This window comes from Salmo salar, chromosome ssa11 (assembly GCF_905237065.1).
Source record: "Salmo salar chromosome ssa11, Ssal_v3.1, whole genome shotgun sequence".
In the NCBI taxonomy this organism is placed as follows: domain Eukaryota; kingdom Metazoa; phylum Chordata; class Actinopteri; order Salmoniformes; family Salmonidae; genus Salmo; species Salmo salar.
The window spans coordinates 92,666,846-92,687,563 of record NC_059452.1 but is presented as its reverse complement, the minus strand read 5'-3'; the positions used below and the strand labels follow the sequence as shown (position 1 = coordinate 92,687,563).

General features: G+C 44.6%; 1 protein-coding gene across 8 annotated transcripts in view; it reads right to left on the bottom strand.

The window, feature by feature from the left end:
* Positions 1-2,831: 2,831 nt before the first annotated feature.
* The window catches only part of LOC106563572 (pleckstrin homology-like domain family B member 2), a 53,545-nt gene continuing 35,658 nt past the window's right edge, over positions 2,832-20,718 (bottom strand). For 5 of the 8 annotated variants that reach the window (XM_014129271.2, XM_014129272.2, XM_014129277.2 and 2 more), the window contains 10 exons: positions 15,598-15,864; positions 15,426-15,515; positions 13,217-13,357; positions 11,834-11,933; positions 10,167-10,365; positions 8,257-8,347; positions 8,019-8,165; positions 7,608-7,827; positions 7,268-7,353; positions 2,832-7,135 (listed from right to left, as the gene is read on the bottom strand). In XM_014129271.2, coding sequence (XP_013984746.1) covers positions 6,995-7,135; positions 7,268-7,353; positions 7,608-7,827; positions 8,019-8,165; positions 8,257-8,347; positions 10,167-10,365; positions 11,834-11,933; positions 13,217-13,357; positions 15,426-15,515; positions 15,598-15,864 — 1,482 coding nt within the window. In that variant the 3' untranslated portion in view covers positions 2,832-6,994. The remainder of the gene's footprint in view (positions 7,136-7,267; positions 7,354-7,607; positions 7,828-8,018; positions 8,166-8,256; positions 8,348-10,166; positions 10,366-11,833; positions 11,934-13,216; positions 13,358-15,425; positions 15,516-15,597; positions 15,865-20,718) is intronic. The other 3 variants (XM_014129273.2, XM_014129274.2, XM_014129275.2) reach the window with 3 other exon arrangements.

Here is a 20,718-nt window from a genome sequence, read left to right as displayed (position 1 = left end):
ACCTTCGCTCTCTCTCTCCCGCTACTCTCTCCTCTTCCATCCTATCATCTCTTCCCTCTGCTCAAACCTTCTCCAACCTATCTCCTGATTCTGCCTCCTCAACCCTCCTCTCCTCCCTCTCTGCATCCTTTGAATTCCTCTGTCCCCTATCCTCCAGGCCGGCTCGGTCCTCCCCTCCTGCTCCGTGGCTCGACGACTCACTGCGAGCTCACAGAACAGGGCTCCGGGCAGCCGAGCGGAAATGGAGGAAAACTCGCCTCCCTGCGGACCTGGCATCCTTTCACTCCCTCCTCTCTACATTTTCCTCTTCTGTCTCTGCTGCTAAAGCCACTTTCTACCACTCTAAACTCCAAGCATCTGCCTCTAACCCTAGGAAGCTCTTTGCTACCTTCTCCTCCCTCCTGAATCCTCCTCCCCCTCCCCCCCTCCTCCCTCTCTGCGGATGACTTCGTCAACCATTTTGAAAAGAAGGTTGACGACATCCGATCCTCGTTTGCTAAGTCAAACGACACCGCTGGTCCTGCTCACACTGCCCTACCCTGTGCTTTGACCTCTTTCTCCCCTCGATCTCCAGATGAAATCTTGCGACTTGTGACGGCCGGCCACCCAACAACCTGCCCACTTGACCCTATCCCCTCCTCTCTTCTCCAGACCATTTCCGGAGACCTTCTCCCCTACCTCACCTCGCTCATCAACTCATCCTTGACCGCTGGCTACGTCCCTTCCGTCTTCAAGAGAGCGAGAGTTGCACCCCTTCTGAAAAAACCTACACTCGATCCCTCCGATGTCAACAACTACAGACCAGTATCCCTTCTTTCCTTTCTCTCCAAAACTCTTGAACGTGCCGTCCTTGGCCAGCTCTCTTGCTATCTCTCTCAGAATGACCTTCTTGATCCTAATCAGTCAGGTTTCAAGACTGGGCATTCAACTGAGACTGCTCTTCTCTGTGTCACGGAGGCTCTCCGCACTGCTAAAGCTAACTCTCTCTCCTCTGCTCTCATCCTTCTAGACCTATCTGCTGCCTTTGATACTGTGAACCATCAGATCCTCCTCTCCACCCTCTCCGAGCTGGGCATCTCCGGCGCGGCCCACGCTTGGATTGCGTCCTACCTGACAGGTCGCTCCTACCAGGTGGCGTGGCGAGAATCTGTCTCCGCACCACGTGCTCTCACCACTGGTGTCCCCCAGGGCTCTGTTCTAGGCCCTCTCCTATTCTCGCTATACACCAAGTCACTTGGCTCTGTCATATCCTCACATGGTCTCTCTATCATTGCTATGCAGATGACACACAATTAATCTTCTCGCTTCCCCCTTCTGACAACCAGGTGGCGAATCGCATCTCTGCATGTCTGGCAGACATATCAGTGTGGATGACGGATCACCACCTCAAGCTGAACCTCGGCAAGACGGAGCTGCTCTTCCTCCCGGGGAAGGACTGCCCGTTCCATGATCTCGCCATCACGGTTGACAACTCCCTTGTGTCCTCCTCCCAGAGTGCTAAGAGCCTCGGCGTGACCCTGGACAACACCCTGTCGTTCTCCACTAACATCAAGGCGGTGACCCGATCCTGTAGGTTCATGCTCTACAACATTCGCAGAGTACGACCCTGCCTCACACAGGAAGCGGCGCAGGTCCTAATCCAGGCACTTGTCATCTCCCGTCTGGATTACTGCAACTCGTTGTTGGCTGGGCTCCTTGCCTGTGCCATTAAACCCCTACAACTCATCCAGAACGCCGCAGCCCGTCTGGTGTTCAACCTTCCCAAGTTCTCTCACGTCACCCCGCTCCTCCGCTCTCTCCACTGGCTTCCAGTCGAAGCTCGCATCCGCTACAAGACCATGGTGCTTGCCTATGGAGCTGTGAGGGGAACGGCACCTCCGTACCTTCAGGCTCTGATCAGGCCCTACACCCAAACAAGGGCACTGCGTTCATCCACCTCTGGCCTGCTCGCCTCCCTACCTCTGAGGAAGCACAGTTCCCGCTCAGCCCAGTCAAAACTGTTCGCTGCTCTGGCACCCCAATGGTGGAACAAGCTCCCTCACGACGCCAGGACAGCGGAGTCAATCACCACCTTCCGGAGTCACCTGAAACCCCACCTCTTTAAGGAATACCTGGGATAGGATAAAGTAATCCTTCTAACCCCCCCTTAAAGATTTAGATGCACTATTGTAAAGTGGTTGTTCCACTGGATATTATAAGGTGAATGCACCAATTTGTAAGTCGCTCTGGATAAGAGCGTCTGCTAAATGACTTAAATGTAAAAAATGTAAAATGTCAAGAACGCTTGAACCAGGTTATGTAGACAAACAGTGCAATTAGTGCAACCAATAATTATTAAGTTAATTAGAATCAATTGAGTGAAACTGTTAAAAAATGATAGTTTATGGCATATTAAATATATTAGCCTATTGTTATCATATGGAAACATAATTGAATATTGGACATAATATTAGCATCAACATACATTATTGTAAAATTACATTTCACATATTTAATTGTTTCCTAGTTCATTTCATATTTGTTGGTTCAACCTTAATGCATAATAAGCATTATCAACAGGGGAACATATTAGGTTTACGCTAATAAGCTGTAGAAAGAATATATAAATGTATAAGACTTGTTCATAAAAAAGAGAATTGTTCAAAGTCAATATTCAGACCACTAGGGGTCAATGTTTCTAGGTAGGATATCCAGTAAGCCTCCCTTTGTAGCAGTTGGATCTCAATATGACTTCCTCTCCTTGGTAGAGCAACACCTCAATACAATATTTGACAAAATATTTAGGACTGAAGTATAAATATAGTGCAATAACAATAGTAACATGAAACAAATTAGTAAACGTATATGATTTATTCTTACATTTGTTTAAAAAACATGCAGGATTAACAATAACACTGTTCATATAAAAATACAAAATATATATTTAAAATGCATCAAAAAAGTGTTGCAGTTATGTTGGTAACTTATACATGGAAAATACCTGAAAAGTGTGCCCGTATTGTGTAGTCACACAGACTGAGCACATCCTGCTTTAAAAGACAACTGGTCACAGAGAGCTTGTCAGTCACCTCTTCATAACACTGTGAAAGATTCCCTGTGAGCTAACCTGCTGTCACCTCCGCAACACTGTCAGAGAAGTCCCTTTAGTCTCGTGTGCACTCTCCCAGTCACCTCATTGACAGTCAGGGACCTTGCTACTACGTTCTACCTGTGAGTTCATGGTGAATGAGAGCCAGTTCAGTATCATTACATCTTACAATTATCATGACTTTTTTTCATCAGTCATAATTACAAATATATCAGCTAAGATACCTGGGTCAAATAAGTAGAATCGCATTTTCTTTTTTCCATGACTTCATATAATCTCCCTAGAATACTGCAGATTGCATTGCTCTTTGGTTTCACACAAATAGCTGATTTGTATGTTCAACATGCACATACTACTGACAAATATGAATATATTTGTTAAACAACAAAAGGAAAATTAAACTAATATAAATTAATGTGCCATTATTTGTGACCCAAAAAGTAATTTTAAAAGTAGTAAGTATATCCAAGTACTGCACAGGTTTTATAGCGACTGTGTAATAACTCAAATTATAAACTGGGTGGTTTGAGCCCTGAATTCTGATTGGCTGAAAGCCATGGTATATCAAACCGTATACCACGGGTATGACAAAACGTTTAGTTTTTCTGCTCTAATTACGTTTGTAACCAGTTTATAATAGCAATAAGCTCCTCTGGGTTTGTGAAATATGGCCAATATACCATGGCTAAGGGCTGTTCTTAGGCACAACGCAACGCTTCTCAAACTTTCAGAAATGAATGAGCCCATTGATCGGTTAGGGAGCTGCACCCAGCCCACTGGCAGCATGATATTACACTACATGTCATAAAACACAACTCACATAAAGGCACAATATACAATGTCACGCTCCATTAAAACATTTCATTTGAACTAGTACTGGAAGTTTTTGCTAACATATTTTAGCTGTATGGCACACACGAAAGGTACACACACACACACACACACACACACACACACACACACACACACACACACACACACACACAGTGTCAATGCCTTCCACACCCGGTAAGTAGCCCTTTGTGGAGCCTTAAGGTTCCATTTCCACGATTTCCATATTAAATACAGACATGGTATGTCTTTGGTACGTAGTGCTGAGAAAGGTACTTTCAAAACCTTCAAGTCCCTGGTGTTTCAGGGTTTCCCCTGTTATCTCCACGTTCCTGAGCAACAGTAGGGTACAAAGGACACACATCGGTGATGTGCATCACCTTGGGTTTTCCACTGGAGGGACATATTGTCCTCTCAGTCTATGCAGATGCTAGACAGTCTCTGGAGGGTTTGGCCCCGGAGAGAGAGGGAGCGTTTGAGGGAAAAAAGAGACTGTCCAGCTGGAAGGAAAACAGAGGGAGAGCTTTGGTTGACCAATCAACAGCCAGCTCAATTTGGATGATGAAAAGGATGGGACAGCTTGTGATCCTTTAATCAATCTGGGCCCGGTTTCCCAAAAGCATCTTAAGGCTAAATTCATCTTTAGAACCATTCAGCCTTAAGATGCTTTTGGGAAACCAGGCCCTGGTCCTCTTCTCAAACCAGAGAAGTAGAGGCGTTAGCTCAATTGTAGCTCAATTGGTAGTGCATGGGCCTTGCAACGCCAGGGTAGTGGGTTTGATTCCCGGGGCTACCCGTACGTAAAATATATGCATGCATGACAGTAAATCGCTTTGGATAAAAGCGTCTGTGAAATGGCATATATTATAATATTATATCCAACGGCAGTCTCAATCCTATGATTCTACTCATAAATAATATGAATAATATATGCTACTTTAAAGGTTTCGATTCGATGTGTAATCTCACTACGCCACAATGGAAGAGAAGTATCTTGTTCTGAATGGGCAGTAATCTCTTGTACACTGTGAGCCTATCAGACTACATAATACACCTCAGACATAGACTCTGGGTCATTAACAGTCATGAAATATCATGAGGGTAAACCATGTTAAGGTGCCAAAAGGCTCCTCTCCAAACGTAAAGCGATAAGTATCAGAATCTTCTGAGTAAGTCCTTTCCGAATGAACAAGCGGCACTGGGCACCCAATCCTCCAGAGGAAGCCATTCCCTGCTAGACTGCGAAGTATCAGATTACCATTACATCAGCTGAATCCGGAAGAGGAGGAGAGAGCTGGGCTCACTGAAGTAAGATGGAAATAAAAGTGGTTACAAAGCTAAAAACCAGAAGGGTATTGTGCTGAGGTCACAGAGGTTCTCAAACCTGACCAGTCAACTTGTTTTGTCTTTTAGGCACTAATGGGACTGGAGGAGAGTATATTCCCTGTTTGTTAGTCATCTGAGAGTCTGTGGTCAGGATGTGCGACCATGGGGGGTTGTTTAGACCAGTAGCGGCCCGCCCATTAGGGCGTTAGGGGCGGTGCCCCAATTGTGATTGGTCAACAAAAATATTTGTATAAAAAATATATACAGTATATATTATATAATTCATGAATTATGTTTTAAATGCTCATAAAAGTGCAGTAAATGTGTACATGTTCCTATTTAAAAAATGTTAAAAACCAGCTGTTCAGTTACTTACTACTCTGTCCCTTGCGGGTGCATATGCCATGCAAACATTGCTTATATTGTTTTGCCAGCTATTTGCTATGAGGGGGAACTGCCCCAATGAAATCGCAGGATTTCTTAGCATAAATTATACCAGCACAAAGGTAATGGACTGTCCTGGGGCGCTCAAATGCGTACTCCATCAGAACTTCTGGGTCTGTTCTAGTCTCCCTCCCAATGAGTCTCTCATGCCAGATCAGGTACAGATGTGTGCTCTATCAGGTACAGATGCGTGCTCTATCAGAACTTCTGGGTCTGTTCTAGTCTCCCTCCCAATGAGTCTCTCATGCCAGATCAGGTACAGATGTGTGCTCTATCAGGTACAGATGTGTGCTCTATCAGGTACAGATGTGTGCTCTATCAGGTACAGATGTGTGCTCTATCAGGTACAGATGTGTGTGCTCTATCAGGTACAGATGTGTGTGCTCTATCAGGTACAGATGTGTGTGCTCTATCAGGTACAGATGTGTGCTCTATCAGGTACAGATGTGTGCTCTATCAGGTACAGATGTGTGCTCTATCAGGTACAGATGGCGCTAAAGCAACAATCTAATTGTAATTAACTTGTAAATAAATAACCACAACAGTCATGGGAGCCTGGGAGCTGACATCTACATACATCCAACAAGTGTCGAAAGACAGAGGGATACACTAGCTAGAACTTTCTCATTGGGGATCTGGTAGGACAAAAAAGCATGACAGTGGCTGGCCAATTGTATTGTTTCCCCCCATGTTGTTCCTTTGGTTCTCTTGTAGGTGACAGGGTGACATGTAGTGTGGACTGAAACAGCATGATAAAATTAATTAATAAGCCAGATACAGTAATTTTTATAAACATTGAGAAATAGTTTAGTAGATTGTTTTGTAAAATTAACCAGTTATCTACCTTTGACAAGCAGCTAGCTAGTTATCGCTATCTTGTAACTTGATTGGTAGTTAGCTCCCATGCCAATTTCAAGTCTTTCTAAACTAATATCTAACTCAGAAATATGGAAAATATTCAGAATGAACTGGCTAGCGCATCCTGCTTTGTGACAGTATATTAGCTATATTACCCCAGTTAGATAATGGGTTTTCACTTATTGCATCTGCATGCTTGTTACGTTCTCGTTCGTTCGTGACCTGGCTTCTCATTCTAAATAGTATAATCTAATCTGTTCAAATCAGTGGCAGCATGTGCAGCAGTGGTCATTTATGCTGTTGTTCAAATGCACAGATCGCTTTATATATCTTCTCAAAGAAACTACCAGTAGCACAAAAACTTGGCATCATATGTCATGCTGCTTTGTTGACAACTCCAACAACCTCGCGCCCCGGGCATTCAGCCAATCACCAACCGCCACTGGTTTAGACCATGAATTGCATGTATCCCTCCGCCCCGGTAACGATGACATCCATCCAGATGCGCATAGCCTCAGGGGAGGGAGACACCATGTAGTACACCCTGTCATGGGTCTTCACACTAAACGTCAGAGATGGGTTGGGGCTCTGGGAGGGAGGGTGGGGGCAAAAGACAGAGCAAAAAGAAAAGCAATGTTACTATAGTTTAAAAAAAAATGTTTCTTAGCATAAAATATGGATACTTCAATACTTTAAATGTGTATACCATTTGTCCCTTACCTTGTGTGCATTCTTTAAATGGTCATAGTAAACCTCTTCTATGGCTTGGAAGTATATGACCCCTTTCATCTTGACCTCATGTTTGTCTGTAAGAGAGCACACACTGTAGCACTGGAATGACCATGTTTATGGGTGGTGAAACAAAAACCACTTGAATCAAAGCTCTTCCTAGATATCCAGAGTAAAACAGCATAGCTTGATGATGATGATGTCATCGCTGCTTTTCTTGCAGCACTCTGATTAATCTACCATTTACAGCTGCAACAGACAGAGAGAAAAGAGCGAGAAGAGAGAGAGAATGTCAGGGGAGAAAAAGAGAGGGAGAGATAGTAGAAGGTACCTGCGTAGTAGGCCAGGGTCTTGCGGTTCCGGTCAAAGACAAACCAGCGTTTTTTCCAGGTCTTGATCTTACCACCCATCTTGACCAGGAACCCTCTGCAGGTTTTATTTGTGATGGCTAGGTGGTAGCAGTTGTCTGGGTTGTGTCCAGCTGCCTCGATGTGACCATGGAGGTCAAAGTCATCCTTCCTCTGAGGGAGGTAGCGTGTCAGCGGCCGGGCCTGGGGACAAATGTCAGAGGTGTCTGGTCTTTGTTGACCCCATGCCTGAAAGCTAAAGATCTGACAGACATTTTTCTTTCAAATGTCATAGTTGCTTTAAAGCATTTTAAAGCTATGGCCTAATTAAATTACCATGCATCTGAAATGATTGGTATTATGAATCTTGGCCCATCCCTTTCTGGATCTCTCACCTGTGCCCTCTGTTTCTCGCGTAACTTCACCTCCCTCTCGATCATTTTCTGTCTCCTGCTGGTCTCCTCTTGCAGTCTCTTCTCCAGGTCCTCCCTCCTCCTCCGCTCCTCCTCCAGGGCCTGCCTACGCACCTCCATCTCACGCTCCTATACACGCCACACACAGAAAGTTACAGCATGGTCAACACACACACAAAAAGGATGGTACAGATGGTTTTAGTTATGAAGGCTTCATTACCTTGTGCTCAAGGAGTCGATGCTTGTCAGCCTGGGCTTCTCGTAACAAACGTTCCATCTCCTTAATCTTTCCTACGTTGGATGTGCTGGCACTGTGGAAAAAGGTTTCATAAACACAAAGCAAGGAGAGTACACACGTCCACCAGAAAAAGGACTGTCCATCCTGGAACCTATTAAGTGTGAGTTCAATTCCAGACCAGGGCCCTTACTATAAAGTTAACAAACTGCACCTCTGCACCAGTCATACCATCACATTCTGTACAACGTATAGACCATACATTTGCTCTCATATTTTTCCATCCTGTATATACTGCATGGACTGACCAAGATCACACTCACACACTTTCTTATTTTTTAAATGTAACCTTTATTTAACTCTCACACACTTAACCAATTTTAACTTTCAGGGTGGTCCTAGGTGTACAGAATCAGTAAAGTAAAAAAACACTTTACTGCCTCTAAAACTGGGTGTGAGACAGCTGGACAACATATGGCCAAGACACGTTCAGCATCCTCACGAACAAAATAAAATGGTCTGATCCCACAAGTAAATGTTCTGGTCCACCTTGGTCAATTCAGAGTAATGATTTGGAGACCTCTTATGTTGATAAATGTGTTTCTTTATAGGCTACCTGCCGACACATGCAGAGATATATAAATAAACATTGTTTTCCCATTGCAACAGGATATCCTGAAGATTTAGAATGAATCTAATAGTTTCACTTGGAAGAGCATGAGATCTAATGGAAAACAGTCAGAACCATGTGTCTGTTAAGCATAACCAACGAGCATAATCAACTTTTGTCTGAGGGTTCAACTGATTTCATCTAACTGATTATTTCTGACAAGAACATGGTTGACAAAGTACTAGTACTTGATTAAAAACAATAACACACAAGTTGTAACAACAAAGGATCCAAAAAGGATACTTTGGTTTAAACAAACACCGCCTCTTCTCTGCAACAGACAACCAAGCACCAACAAACAAGCACACAAACAAGCTCTTTACTCACATCAGATTCAGCCTCTTGGCACTATCCCAGCGACACAGTAACAGTACTGATGGGCTGGATCTCCACGGTGGCTGGGCCCCTTCACTGAGACCACAGCTGTGTGTGTAACCTGACCCTTCTGCAGCAGCCTCAGCCACCCCACTCCCTGCTGGTCAGCCCTCCAACTGGGGCTCTCACCCTGCCTCACTCCTGCATGCTTCGCTCAGCTTCACACCTGAACGCTTCACTCAGCTTCACTCCTGAACGCTTCACTCAGCTTCACACCTGAACGCTTCACTCAGCTTCACGCCTGAACGCTTCACTCAGCTTCACGCCTGAACGCTTCACTCAGCTTCACGCCTGAACGCTTCACTCAGCTTCACGCCTGAACGCTTCACTCAGCTTCACGCCTGAACGCTTCACTCAGCTTCACGCCTGAACACTTCACTCAGCTTCACACCTGAACGCTTCACTCAGCTTCACGCCTGAACGCTTCACTCAGCTTCACGCCTGAACGCTTCACTCAGCTTCACGCCTGAACGCTTCACTCAGCTTCACGCCTGAACGCTTCACTCAGCTTCACGCCTGAACGCTTCACTCAGCTTCACGCCTGAACACTTCTCAGCTTCACGCCTGAACGCTTCACTCAGCTTCACTCCTGCCCGCTTCACTCAGCCTTACTCATGCACGCTTCGCTTAAAATCACAGAACTTGGAAAGAACCATAATATGGAATGATGCTGAGTCACATCTCTCTAATTCATAACATGTTTCTTACATGCCATGCCCCTGGATCTCCTCTGAACAAAAATGCTCTTTAAACTAATGTCACATTGAGCTAACAATGGTCATACTTTAACAGTGGGCCTACTTGAATCATTGTTCTACTTGAACAATGGTCCTACAGTTCTCTCTATCACCTGGAGATGTTGTCTGGGGAGCAGGCAGAGATGCTGGTCTCCATGCTGTCAGAGCTGTCCATACTGAGCGTGTCAAAGCCATGGCCATTGTCTGCGTAGTGGAAGGGGTCCAGGAAGACATTGGACTCAGACACGGTCCTGCTACACAGGTCAACCAGTCTCTGTCTGTTCTCACTCATGTACAGGTGGCTGTGGCCTGCTGAGAGACAGATGAACACACAGACAGACATACTCTTTATAAAGCATTTTATCAGATTAGATTAAACATTTTAAAATGTTTGTTGCTGGTTAACTGTCCCAACTTATTTGCAGTTGGTCAGAGGGCATTGCTGATGTACAAATAGTATATTCCCCTCCAACACTGAAATGGGCATGGTCATTCAACCCCCTCAGACCTGTTTCCAAAGGCTCTAGTTACTTCTGCTTGAGATACTGTCAGAGTATAGCTGAACATGTCTTTCCTGCTCAGACCGATGTTAATGGACACTGGGGGAAAGATGCCCTGTGGCAGTCCATGTTAACTAACAGACTGACATGCAATATTGACCACTCAAGAAAGGAAAAGCTATGAATGTCTATCTCTGCAGCATGTAGCTAGCATGCAGTGAGAAACAGGCAGCAGGTACGGAGAGAGGCAGGGAATCCATGAATGATTAGAGAAAAGCTAGAGAGAGACAGAGCGATAATGAGATGGTGTTACAACACTGAACCAAAATATAAACGCAACATGTAACGTGTTGGTCCCATGTTTCATGAGTTGAAATAAAAGATCCCAGAAATGTTCCATATGTACAAAAAGCTTATTTCTCTCAACTGTTGTGCACAAATGTGTTTACATCCCTCTTAGTGAGCATTTCTCCATTGCCAAGATAATCCATCCACCTGACAGGTGTGGCATATCAAGAAACAGCATGATCATTACACAGGTGCATCTTGTGCTGGCCACTCTAAAATGTGCAGTTTTGTCACACAACACAATGCCACAGATGTCTCAAGTTTTGAGGGAGAGTGCAATTGGCATGCTGACAGAAGGAATGTAATGTTCATGTCTCTACCATAAGCCGCCTCCAACGTTGTTTTAGAGAATTTGGCAGTGCGTCCAACCGGCCCGACAACTACAGACCATGTGTAACCATGTCAGCCCAGGACCTCCACATTCGGTTTCTTCACTTGCGGGATCGTCTTAGACCAGCCACCTGGACAGCTAATGAAACTGTAGGTTTGCACAAGCGAAGAATTTCTGCACAAACTGTCAGAAACCGTCTCAGGGAAGCTCATCTGTGTGCTCATCATCCTCACCAGGGTCTTGACCTGACTGCAGTTCGGTGTCGTAACTGACTTCAGTGGGCAAATGCTCACCTTCGATGGCCACTGACACACTGGAGAAGTGTGCTCTTCCCGGATGAATCCCGGTTTCAACTGTACTGGGCAGATGGCAGACAGCATGTATGGCGTGGTGTGGGTGAGCGGTTTGCTGATGTCAACGTTGTGAACAGAGTGCCCCATGGTGGTGGTGGGGTTATGGTATAGGCAGCCATAAGCTACGGACAATTAATAATGAACTTCTAGACAATAGGTCATTAGAGGCATCATAAAAACAAAATACAAATGAAAGTATTCCCAGACATGCACACAAGTTCACAAAACAAAAAAGTGTTTTGGCTCACCCTTGAGCAGGCGTGGAGTTTCCAGATCTCTGGGAGAGATAGAGAGGCCCCGGGGGATGATACTACCACAGCTGGAGCTCTGGGACAGGGGCAGGTGGGACTGCAGAGTAGACAGACGGACACAACAGAGAGTGAGATGACCTGGTAAGTGTCTCTCTAACCCAATGCTCCTGTAATCAGATGCGGGGACTCTGGGATTCAATGGCATTATCAATTAATGATTAAATTAAGAGAAATGAAGGTCCTGAGGGACTGGAGTTGTGCACTGCTGATCTAACCCCTGTGGTTGTCCTCTGCCCAGCACGCCCCAGGGAGGAGAGGTTGATCTGGTTCCCCAAATGCTCCCCAAATGCTCAGGCTGCCCCCAGGAAAAGGAGGTTGGTCGCTTATGCTCACCTTAGGGGACAGGCTGCGGCCCAGGGAGGGGAGGTTGGTCCCCCATGCTCACCTTAGGGGACAGGCTGCGGCCCAGGGAGGGGAGGTTGGTCCCCCATGCTCACCTTAGGGGACAGGCTGTGGCCCAGGGAGTGGAGGTTGGTCCCCCATGCTCACCTTAGAGGACAGGCTGCAGCCCACGGAGTCGAGGTTGGTCCCCCATGCTCACCTTAGGGGACAGGCTGCAGCCCAGGGAGGGGAGGTTGGTCCCCCATGCTCACCTTAGGGGACAGGCTGCGGCCCAGGGAGGGGAGGTTGGTCCCCCATGCTCACCTTAGAGGACAGGCTGCAGCCCAGGGAGGGGAGGTTGGTCCCCCATGCTCACCTTAGGGGACAGGCTGTGGCCCAGGGAGTGGAGGTTGGTCCCCCATGCTCACCTTAGAGGACAGGCTGCAGCCCACGGAGGGGAGGTTGGTCCCCCATGCTCACCTTAGGGGACAGGCTGCAGCCCAGGGAGGGGAGGTTGGTCCCCCATGCTCACCTTAGGGGACAGGCTGCGGCCCAGGGAGGGGAGGTTGGTCCTCCATGCTCACCTGAGGGGACAGGCTGCGGCCCAGGGATGGGAGGTTGGTCCCCCATGCTCACCTTAGGGGACAGGCTGCCCCCAGGAAGAGGAGGTTGGTCGCCTATGCTCACCTTAGGGGACAGGCTGCAGCCCAGGGAGGGGGTGTTGGTCCTCCATGCTCACCTTAGGGGACAGGCTGCAGCCCAGGGAGGGGAAGTTGGTCCTCCATTCTCACCTTAGGGGAGAGGCTACGGCCCAGGGAGGGGAGGTTGGTCCTCCATTCTCACCTTAGGGGAGAGGCTACGGCCCAGGGAGGGGAGGTTGGTCCTCCATTCTCACCTTAGGGGAGAGGCTACGGCCCAGGGAGGGGAGGTTGGTCCTCCATGCTCACCTTAGGGGAGAGGCTACGGCCCAGGGAGGGGAGGTTGGTCCTCCATGCTCACCTTAGGGGAGAGGCTACGGCCCAGGGTAGAGCTGCTGTAGTGACTGAGGGCCTGCTGGCTCCTCTTACGGGGCAGAGTGTCACTGAGGTGGGAGGAGTTCTCCTTACTGCCCCGCCTCCTCTCCTCTAGAAAGCGGAAGTGCTGCACAGACCAGAACAGAAACATCAACATGTTAAAGGAAAGAAGGTTGGGGATGAAACGCATAAAATATCATTGTACGCTGGCGATGTTGTAGTATAGGTCTGCTATGTCTGACCCTGTGAAGTCTGTCCCAAAGCTAATAGAACGTCTTAAATACATTTGGCAGTTACTCCAGGTACAATATGAATGTTAATAAAACGGAAGCACTGGTCCTTAAATACACATATCACCCCCTATATAAAAACATTGTTCTCTTTTAAGTAGTCAAATGAAGCTATCACATATCTAGGAAATACTATAACTGCTGAACGTGATAACTTATACAAAGCCAACTACACGAAGCTGATAGATAGAATCAAAGGTGATCTGGACTGCTGGTCTGTGCTGCCCCTCACCCTATCGGGAAGGGTAGAATCAATAAGAATGAATGCATTACCTAGATTATTGTTCCTCTTTCAAACACTTCCAATTTGACCACCAAAATCTGTTTGTGCTATTAGACAAACTCATCTCCAGATGTATCTGGCAGGGACGACATCCCAGGGTCAGATATAAAAAAATAAAAACAGGGAGGATGTGCACTCCCCAATCTGAAACATTACTGGCTTGCAACCCAATTTAGGGCCATGACAGTATGTCTGAAGCTGCAGGTACAAGGTGGCTGGAAATAGAAAAGTCAGACTTTACTTTGGTCCCTCTGCCCGTACTCCCATTCACTGAGGAAAATATATTGAGTGAGTTGTGGAAAATGGGCAGGAACCACATAAAAAGAACAGAAAGAGACGCAGCGAGTTTTCAACCTTCCTACAGGAATCTCAGCGTTATCACCCATTGTACATATGAAGGGTTTTAAGCCACTACGATTAGACACAGGTTTTAGAAACTGGGCACATTTGAAACTTCAATACATCCATCACTTATTTGAAAAGAGTACTCTAAAATTTGAAAGACTGAGCTCTGAGTTTAATATACCAAGGTCAGACTTCTTCAGGTATCTACAAGTACGAAGCTTTCTATCCAAACACCAAAACTGGATAAGGTTACAAGGCACCACCACGGCCATAGAACAATGCTTAGCCAGACAACTAACTTATACAGTGCTTTATCAGCCATGAAACAAGATAACACATTGATTCTTAGACAAAGGTGGTAAGGTGAACTTCATCAAGATAAGTGAAGAGACATGGTTAGATATATTCTCTGAAGCTCATAAAGTTACCAATGCAAATTCATGGAGGGGAATTCAGTGGTAAATAGTAGTTTTTTTCAGAACCCACAGATCCCATGTTAGCCATTCTTGGATCCAAGTCGGACATGGTGTTAGAAAGGAAGAAATTATATTTGTTACAAATACTTTTCATTGCAGCTAAAAAAGCTCTGCATTAAGATGGTCCCAGAAAGAATGTCAATTAAAGAATGGCCCCAGAAAGAATGTCAATTAAAGAATGGCCCCAGAAAAATAGCAATTAAAGAATGGCCCCAGAAAAATAGCAATTAAAGAATGGCAAGAGTGGCAATTATAAGAACAATATACATAAAAATCCCATTTAGATTAAGATTAAAGCAAGATCAATGTGGACACGTGGTCATTACTATCTGTGAACATGGAGATTCAGTGGGACTAGAGATAGTGTCTGATCAATGATCCCTTACTCTTTATGGACTATACATGTATATATTAACTGATTCCTTCAAAGTATGTACACAACCCAACCCACTCGGGTGTGGTGTGTCTTGCTATTGCCATTTTTGGTTTATTTTAAATGTTTTGTTGTTGTTGTAGTTTTTCCTTGTATGTATTTGTTGCTTTTGTTTATGCGTCTTATCTTTCAACAACAATCCGTGCAGTACCTGTATGTTGGAAATGAATGCAAAAAAATACGTTTGAAAAAAAAGAAACATATGGAAACGATAAAAGACTTCCATTGATAGAAAATGGGAGGTTTCTTAGAAAGGAACCTCCTCTGTTGTCAGGCATTTCAGTCATGCACTGTGAGGCTCTTAGTAGAGACAGCTGCCATCTGCTGGCCAGACATATGCACTGTGAGTAGTGTATTGTACATCATACCTCCTTCATGGCAACAGGGTTGTTAGGGAAGGCCTGCCCTCCAGTCAGTTCAGCATACTTCCTCTCCAGAGAAGCCAGGTTCTCCCTCTCCTAGAGACACACAGACTGCCAGTCAAACAACGGTAAAGGTATACAGATACAAAACAGAACCAGTACACAAAAACCTTCTTACCCTCTGAACCATCAGGAGCAGGTTGTTCTTCTCTTTCAGGAAGCTGTCCTTCTCTCGCTGAGACTGCTGGGTAATCTGTGTAGACTGCTTCTTCAGGGTCAGGAGTCTCTCCTTGCGTGTGACAGTACTACGCTGGTAATCTGCTATCTCTCGGAGTAGTTGCTGGGTCTGACCCTCCTTCTCCTCGTCCTGACCACTCTCTCTTTCCAGCTGCTGGAACTCCAGGTCCTCAAAACGCTTCCTCTCCGCCTCCAGCACCTCAGCATCCTGACGAACAACACACACACACACACACACACATATGGGTGATTATGCAACTTCGGGCACTTTGGCTGTGCAAACTTTCAGAAATTAAAACTTATTCAAACACCATTTTACCAGCATTGTACTTGTCTTTGATTTGTCTAGAAACTATATCTGATAATGGCTGCGATCGTACTATTCAGGAATGTATATATTTTTGTCAATTTTCCCAGACAGCCATACACAAATGTACATACACATCACGTCATTAAACATCAATTTTAGTTGAAAATGTAATATCATACAATTGATTTATAACGGATTTCTTATACATTTGTACATGAAATTGTATTGAATATTATTTAAAGTGATTTTTAAGGTTTTCCTAATATTAATAATTCAACACGAGGCCTGAATGTATAAACTTGCCTTGGTGAAAGTTGAAAACATTTATTTATCATGAAAAATAAGATATTTCCACCGAACCTTTTTGTGAGATTATGATAACAACCATATGATTTCCATATCTAAAACAAATAAATATATGTAAATTATACATAATATACTCATTTACCTCAAAATATGGGTTGTGATGGAAATGACAAGGTGTGGTGGAAATGACATCTATGTAAAAATAAAACGTATGAAAACAATATTTTATTGCAAACATTTTGAACAACAACCATTGATAAACATTTCAGACCTATACTGGGTTGTAGGCCCATCACTCACAAAGTGTACAGCAGTAGCCGATGGGCAGAGCTCAAGGAAGTAGGCCAGTGTTTTTAAGAGATGGGCCCAGATAGCAGAGGGGTCATGCCGCATAGAAGAGCTCAGTGAGCAAAGTGAAACTGTATCATTTGTGGTATATCCAACACAGGTGTGGAGGGTCACCTGCTTGTGAGAATCACCAAAGTGAACTGCCTGGATTTCACTGGTGTGTTTACACAGGTAGTTCTCTGCCAAGTCAATATGCACAATGATCTCCTCTTTCCCCAGATTCTCTTAATTCTCTCAGTTGAGTATTGGTGTCGAATGTTGTACACGTGTTTCCCCAACTTCTCTTTCAATCCTTTGGAGAAGTCCTCCAGTAGAATCTGCAGTGTGCCACATACCTTTTCTTTTACTGTCAAATGTACAGTGAACTTCTCCATGTTTCCCTCTTTGTTTTTCTTCTCTCTCTCTCCAGCTTTGTTTTTCCACTCAAACCACCATGTCTGCTCACCAGCATCAAAGTCAGATGTTTTAAGCTCTTTTGCTTGACAAAGGGAGCACTCTCTATACATGAGCTCCTTCTTCAGGTTCTTCAGGTTCACAGCACAAAGACTCACTAACTTTCTCAATGTTGCTGCAGCTGATCACTTTGTGATGCTGTAGTTTGTCCTCTATGAACTGGAGGTTGGCGTGGGTTTTGCAGAGACGTGTCCCTATCCTGGACTGTTGGCTTGACAACCCAAAAAGGAAGTATTTTGCAGAATTCACAGTAGGAAATTAGAATTTCTGAATATTCCCTCTTAAACTTCTGATAAAGGTTCTGAATTGTGCCATTCAAGAAGCGCTTCTGCTTTTTCTTCTTGTTCCTCGTTAGTTTGTCCTTTTTCCCTGTTGTTGCTCTGCTGTTGTCATCACATTCATAGAATCTAGTGATTTTCTCTTCTGTGGCAGTGCTAATTCTGTTACACTGATTTTTCCTGGAGTATTGAAGACTTGATGGCCTGTTTTCATTTGCCCTCATTGCTTTTGCTGAAAATCCAAATTCTCTGTTTGCGGCTTTGACCAGGCCATACTTTCTCAGGATGTTGCCTCTGAGCATTTTTGAAGCCACTTGTTTGTCTTTGGCACTGCACATTTTTTTATACTTTTGTTTTAACTCTGCACTGATGGTATTTTGAAAACAATAAAATCCTTCTCAAGTTCTTCGGAGTTCCCTTCATTTGCTGTTTTGTCTTTGGGGAATTTTGTCTCTTCATTTTGTTCATCAGTCGATCATACCTTTTTTTGTATTTCTCAGCTTTCCGTAAAGCATTATCAAGTTTGACATTTGTCATACTAAGATCTCTGTATGCCTTTGAGCGACCTCTCAACCTTTTTCCTTCCAGCAAGTATTCGACTTCTCATTCATGTTGCAGACAATGAGGAAGGGGTATCAGCGCGTGCATCTGGGGCAGGTAAGTTAGGGGCAGGTATGTTAGCCTCATGTTCTGGCTGCAGGTCATCTGGTGACTGAGGTGGTGTGTTGCCTGATAGGTAGGTCTCCATTGCAACTGTTCTCTTTAAAGTCTGTCTTCTATTCCGTTGGTTACATTTTCATTGCCTTCTCTTGTTTCTTTGTCCTCGCTTTGTAAGCTCAGAGATAGATTTCACTTCTCCCTTCTCTTTTTTTCTTCCAGTATCTCTCCCTGTCTTTTTGCAGATGTTCCTGGTATCGTATAGGATCATTTTTTATTTTGTTTCTATATGTCTGTGACCTCTTTGCTGTTTTATATGGCATCTTCAAAAAATAAAGACAAATACTACTTAGTTTTCAACTTGTGCACACCTTGGAGCATTTTCTAGATTCAATTAATTTAAAACATGATTAAATAAAAATAAAAAAGTCAAGTAAAACTGAATAAGATAATGGACTTGTGTCATTTCCACCACATTCTGTCATTTCCACCACACTTAAGTTTGTGATGGAAATGACTGTGATGGAAATGACATTTCTACAGTTTCTGGAGAAAATTGACAGACAGCTTAGCATGCTTTGATTAGTATTACAGCTAGCATATCGTTTACCTTAAATACATAAAATATTTTTTTTTAAATCAAAAGTTCTACCACAAATTAAAGAAATTATAGCCTGTTTGGAAATGACTGACAATTAAAATATTCTCTACACAAGCAATATTTACCTCGATTTTTCTTAAACTTCTGGACATCACATCTGGAACAACTGTCCACTGCAGCCATTGTTGGAAATGACTCCACTCCCAAAGGACAGGTATATTTTGTGTAAAAAACAATATAAGGGCATACTCACAATAAATATTGATATAGATTTTATTTAATTGACTCTTTCTGTAGTACATAACATGATATAATGCGTAATTATTAATGTTTTGTCACAGAAAAACATAGTAGAAGCTTAAAAGTCTGGGTCAGGGACAAGGGCAAAATAGTGAAATTGAGGTATATAATGCATCTAAAACGTGGCTAAAATACTTGATAGAGAGGTGTTAAAAAAGTATGGGGTGATTCCAGTGTGGACTTAACATACAAATATTTGTATTTGTTTTATTTTTTATAAAATCCCCCAAATTGACCCGAGGACATGGAAGTGCCCGTAGTTGCATAATCACCCATATACACACACACATCATTTAAGGTTGAGAATGCACTGGCTTTGAGTGGGTCCTTGTGTGGAGGATTCAAACTCACAGAGACAAATACATTGACATTTTACAGACAAATAGACCACAATAATGAGCTCCCATTATCCTGTAATGCCAATTAAATTCCTTAGCTAGATAACAACAACCTACAATCTCCTTCTTAGCACATACTTCATGTCACTGCACTTTCCATTCTTGGATGGGACCACTGCTACTCCCATTTTCGAACTGCCTACAAGGCCCTCCCCCACCCTCCCTTCAGCAAATCAGATCACAACTCCATTTTGCTCCTCCCTTCCTATAGGCAGACACTCAAACAGGAAGCACCCGTGCTAAGGTCTATTCACTGCTGGTCTGACCAATTGGAATCCATGCTTCAACATTGTTTTGATCACGTGGACTGGGATATGTTCTGGGTAGCCTCTGAGAATAACATTGACGTATACACAGACACGGTGACTGAGTTCATCAGGAAGTGTATAGAGGATGTTGTTCCCACTGTGACTATTAAAACCTACCCAAACCATACACCGTGGATAGATGGCAGCATTCACGCAAAACTGAAAGTGTGAACGACTGCATTTAACCATGGCAAGGTGACTGGGAATATGGCAGAATATAAACAAACAGTGTAGTTATTCCCCCTGTAAGGCAATCAAACAGGCAAAACGTCAGTCCAGAGAAAAAGTGTCTCAATTCAACAGCTCAGACACAAGACATATGTGGCAGGGTCTACAGAGAATCACGGATTACAAAGGGAAAACCAGCCACGTCGCAGATACCAACGTCTTGCTCCCAGACAAGCTAAACACCTTCTTTGCCGCTTTGAGAATAACAAAGTGCCACCGACATGGCCCGCTACCAAGGACTGTGGGCTCTCCTTCTCCGTGGCCGACGTTAACCCTCACAAGGCTGCCGGCCCAGACGGCATCCCTAGCCACGTCCTCAGAGCATGCGCAGACCAGCTGGCTGGAGTGTTTACGGACATATTCAATCTCTCCCTATCCCAGTTTGCTGTCCCCACTTGCTTCAAGATATCCACGATTCTTCCTGTACCAAAGAAAGCAAAGGTAACTGAACTAAATGACTATCACCCCGTAGCACTCACTTCTGTCATCATGAAGTGTTTTGAGAGGCTAGGTAAGGATCATATCACCTCCACCTTACCTGACACCCTAGACCCACTTCAATTTGCTTACCACCCCAATTGGGTCTGAACCCCACCCTGTGCAACTGGGTCCTGGACTTCCTGACGGGGGTGGTGCGGTCTGCCCAACGCATCACCGGGGGCACACTGCCTGCCCTCCAGGACACGATGTCACAGGAAGGCCAAAAAGATCATCAAGGACATCAACCACCCGAGCCACGGCCTGTTCACTCCGCTATCATCCGTAGGTCAGTACAGGTGTATCAATGCTGGGACCGAGATACTGAAAAACAGCTTCTATCTCAATGCCATCAGACTGTTCACTAGCCGGCTACCACCCGGTTACTCAGCCCTGCA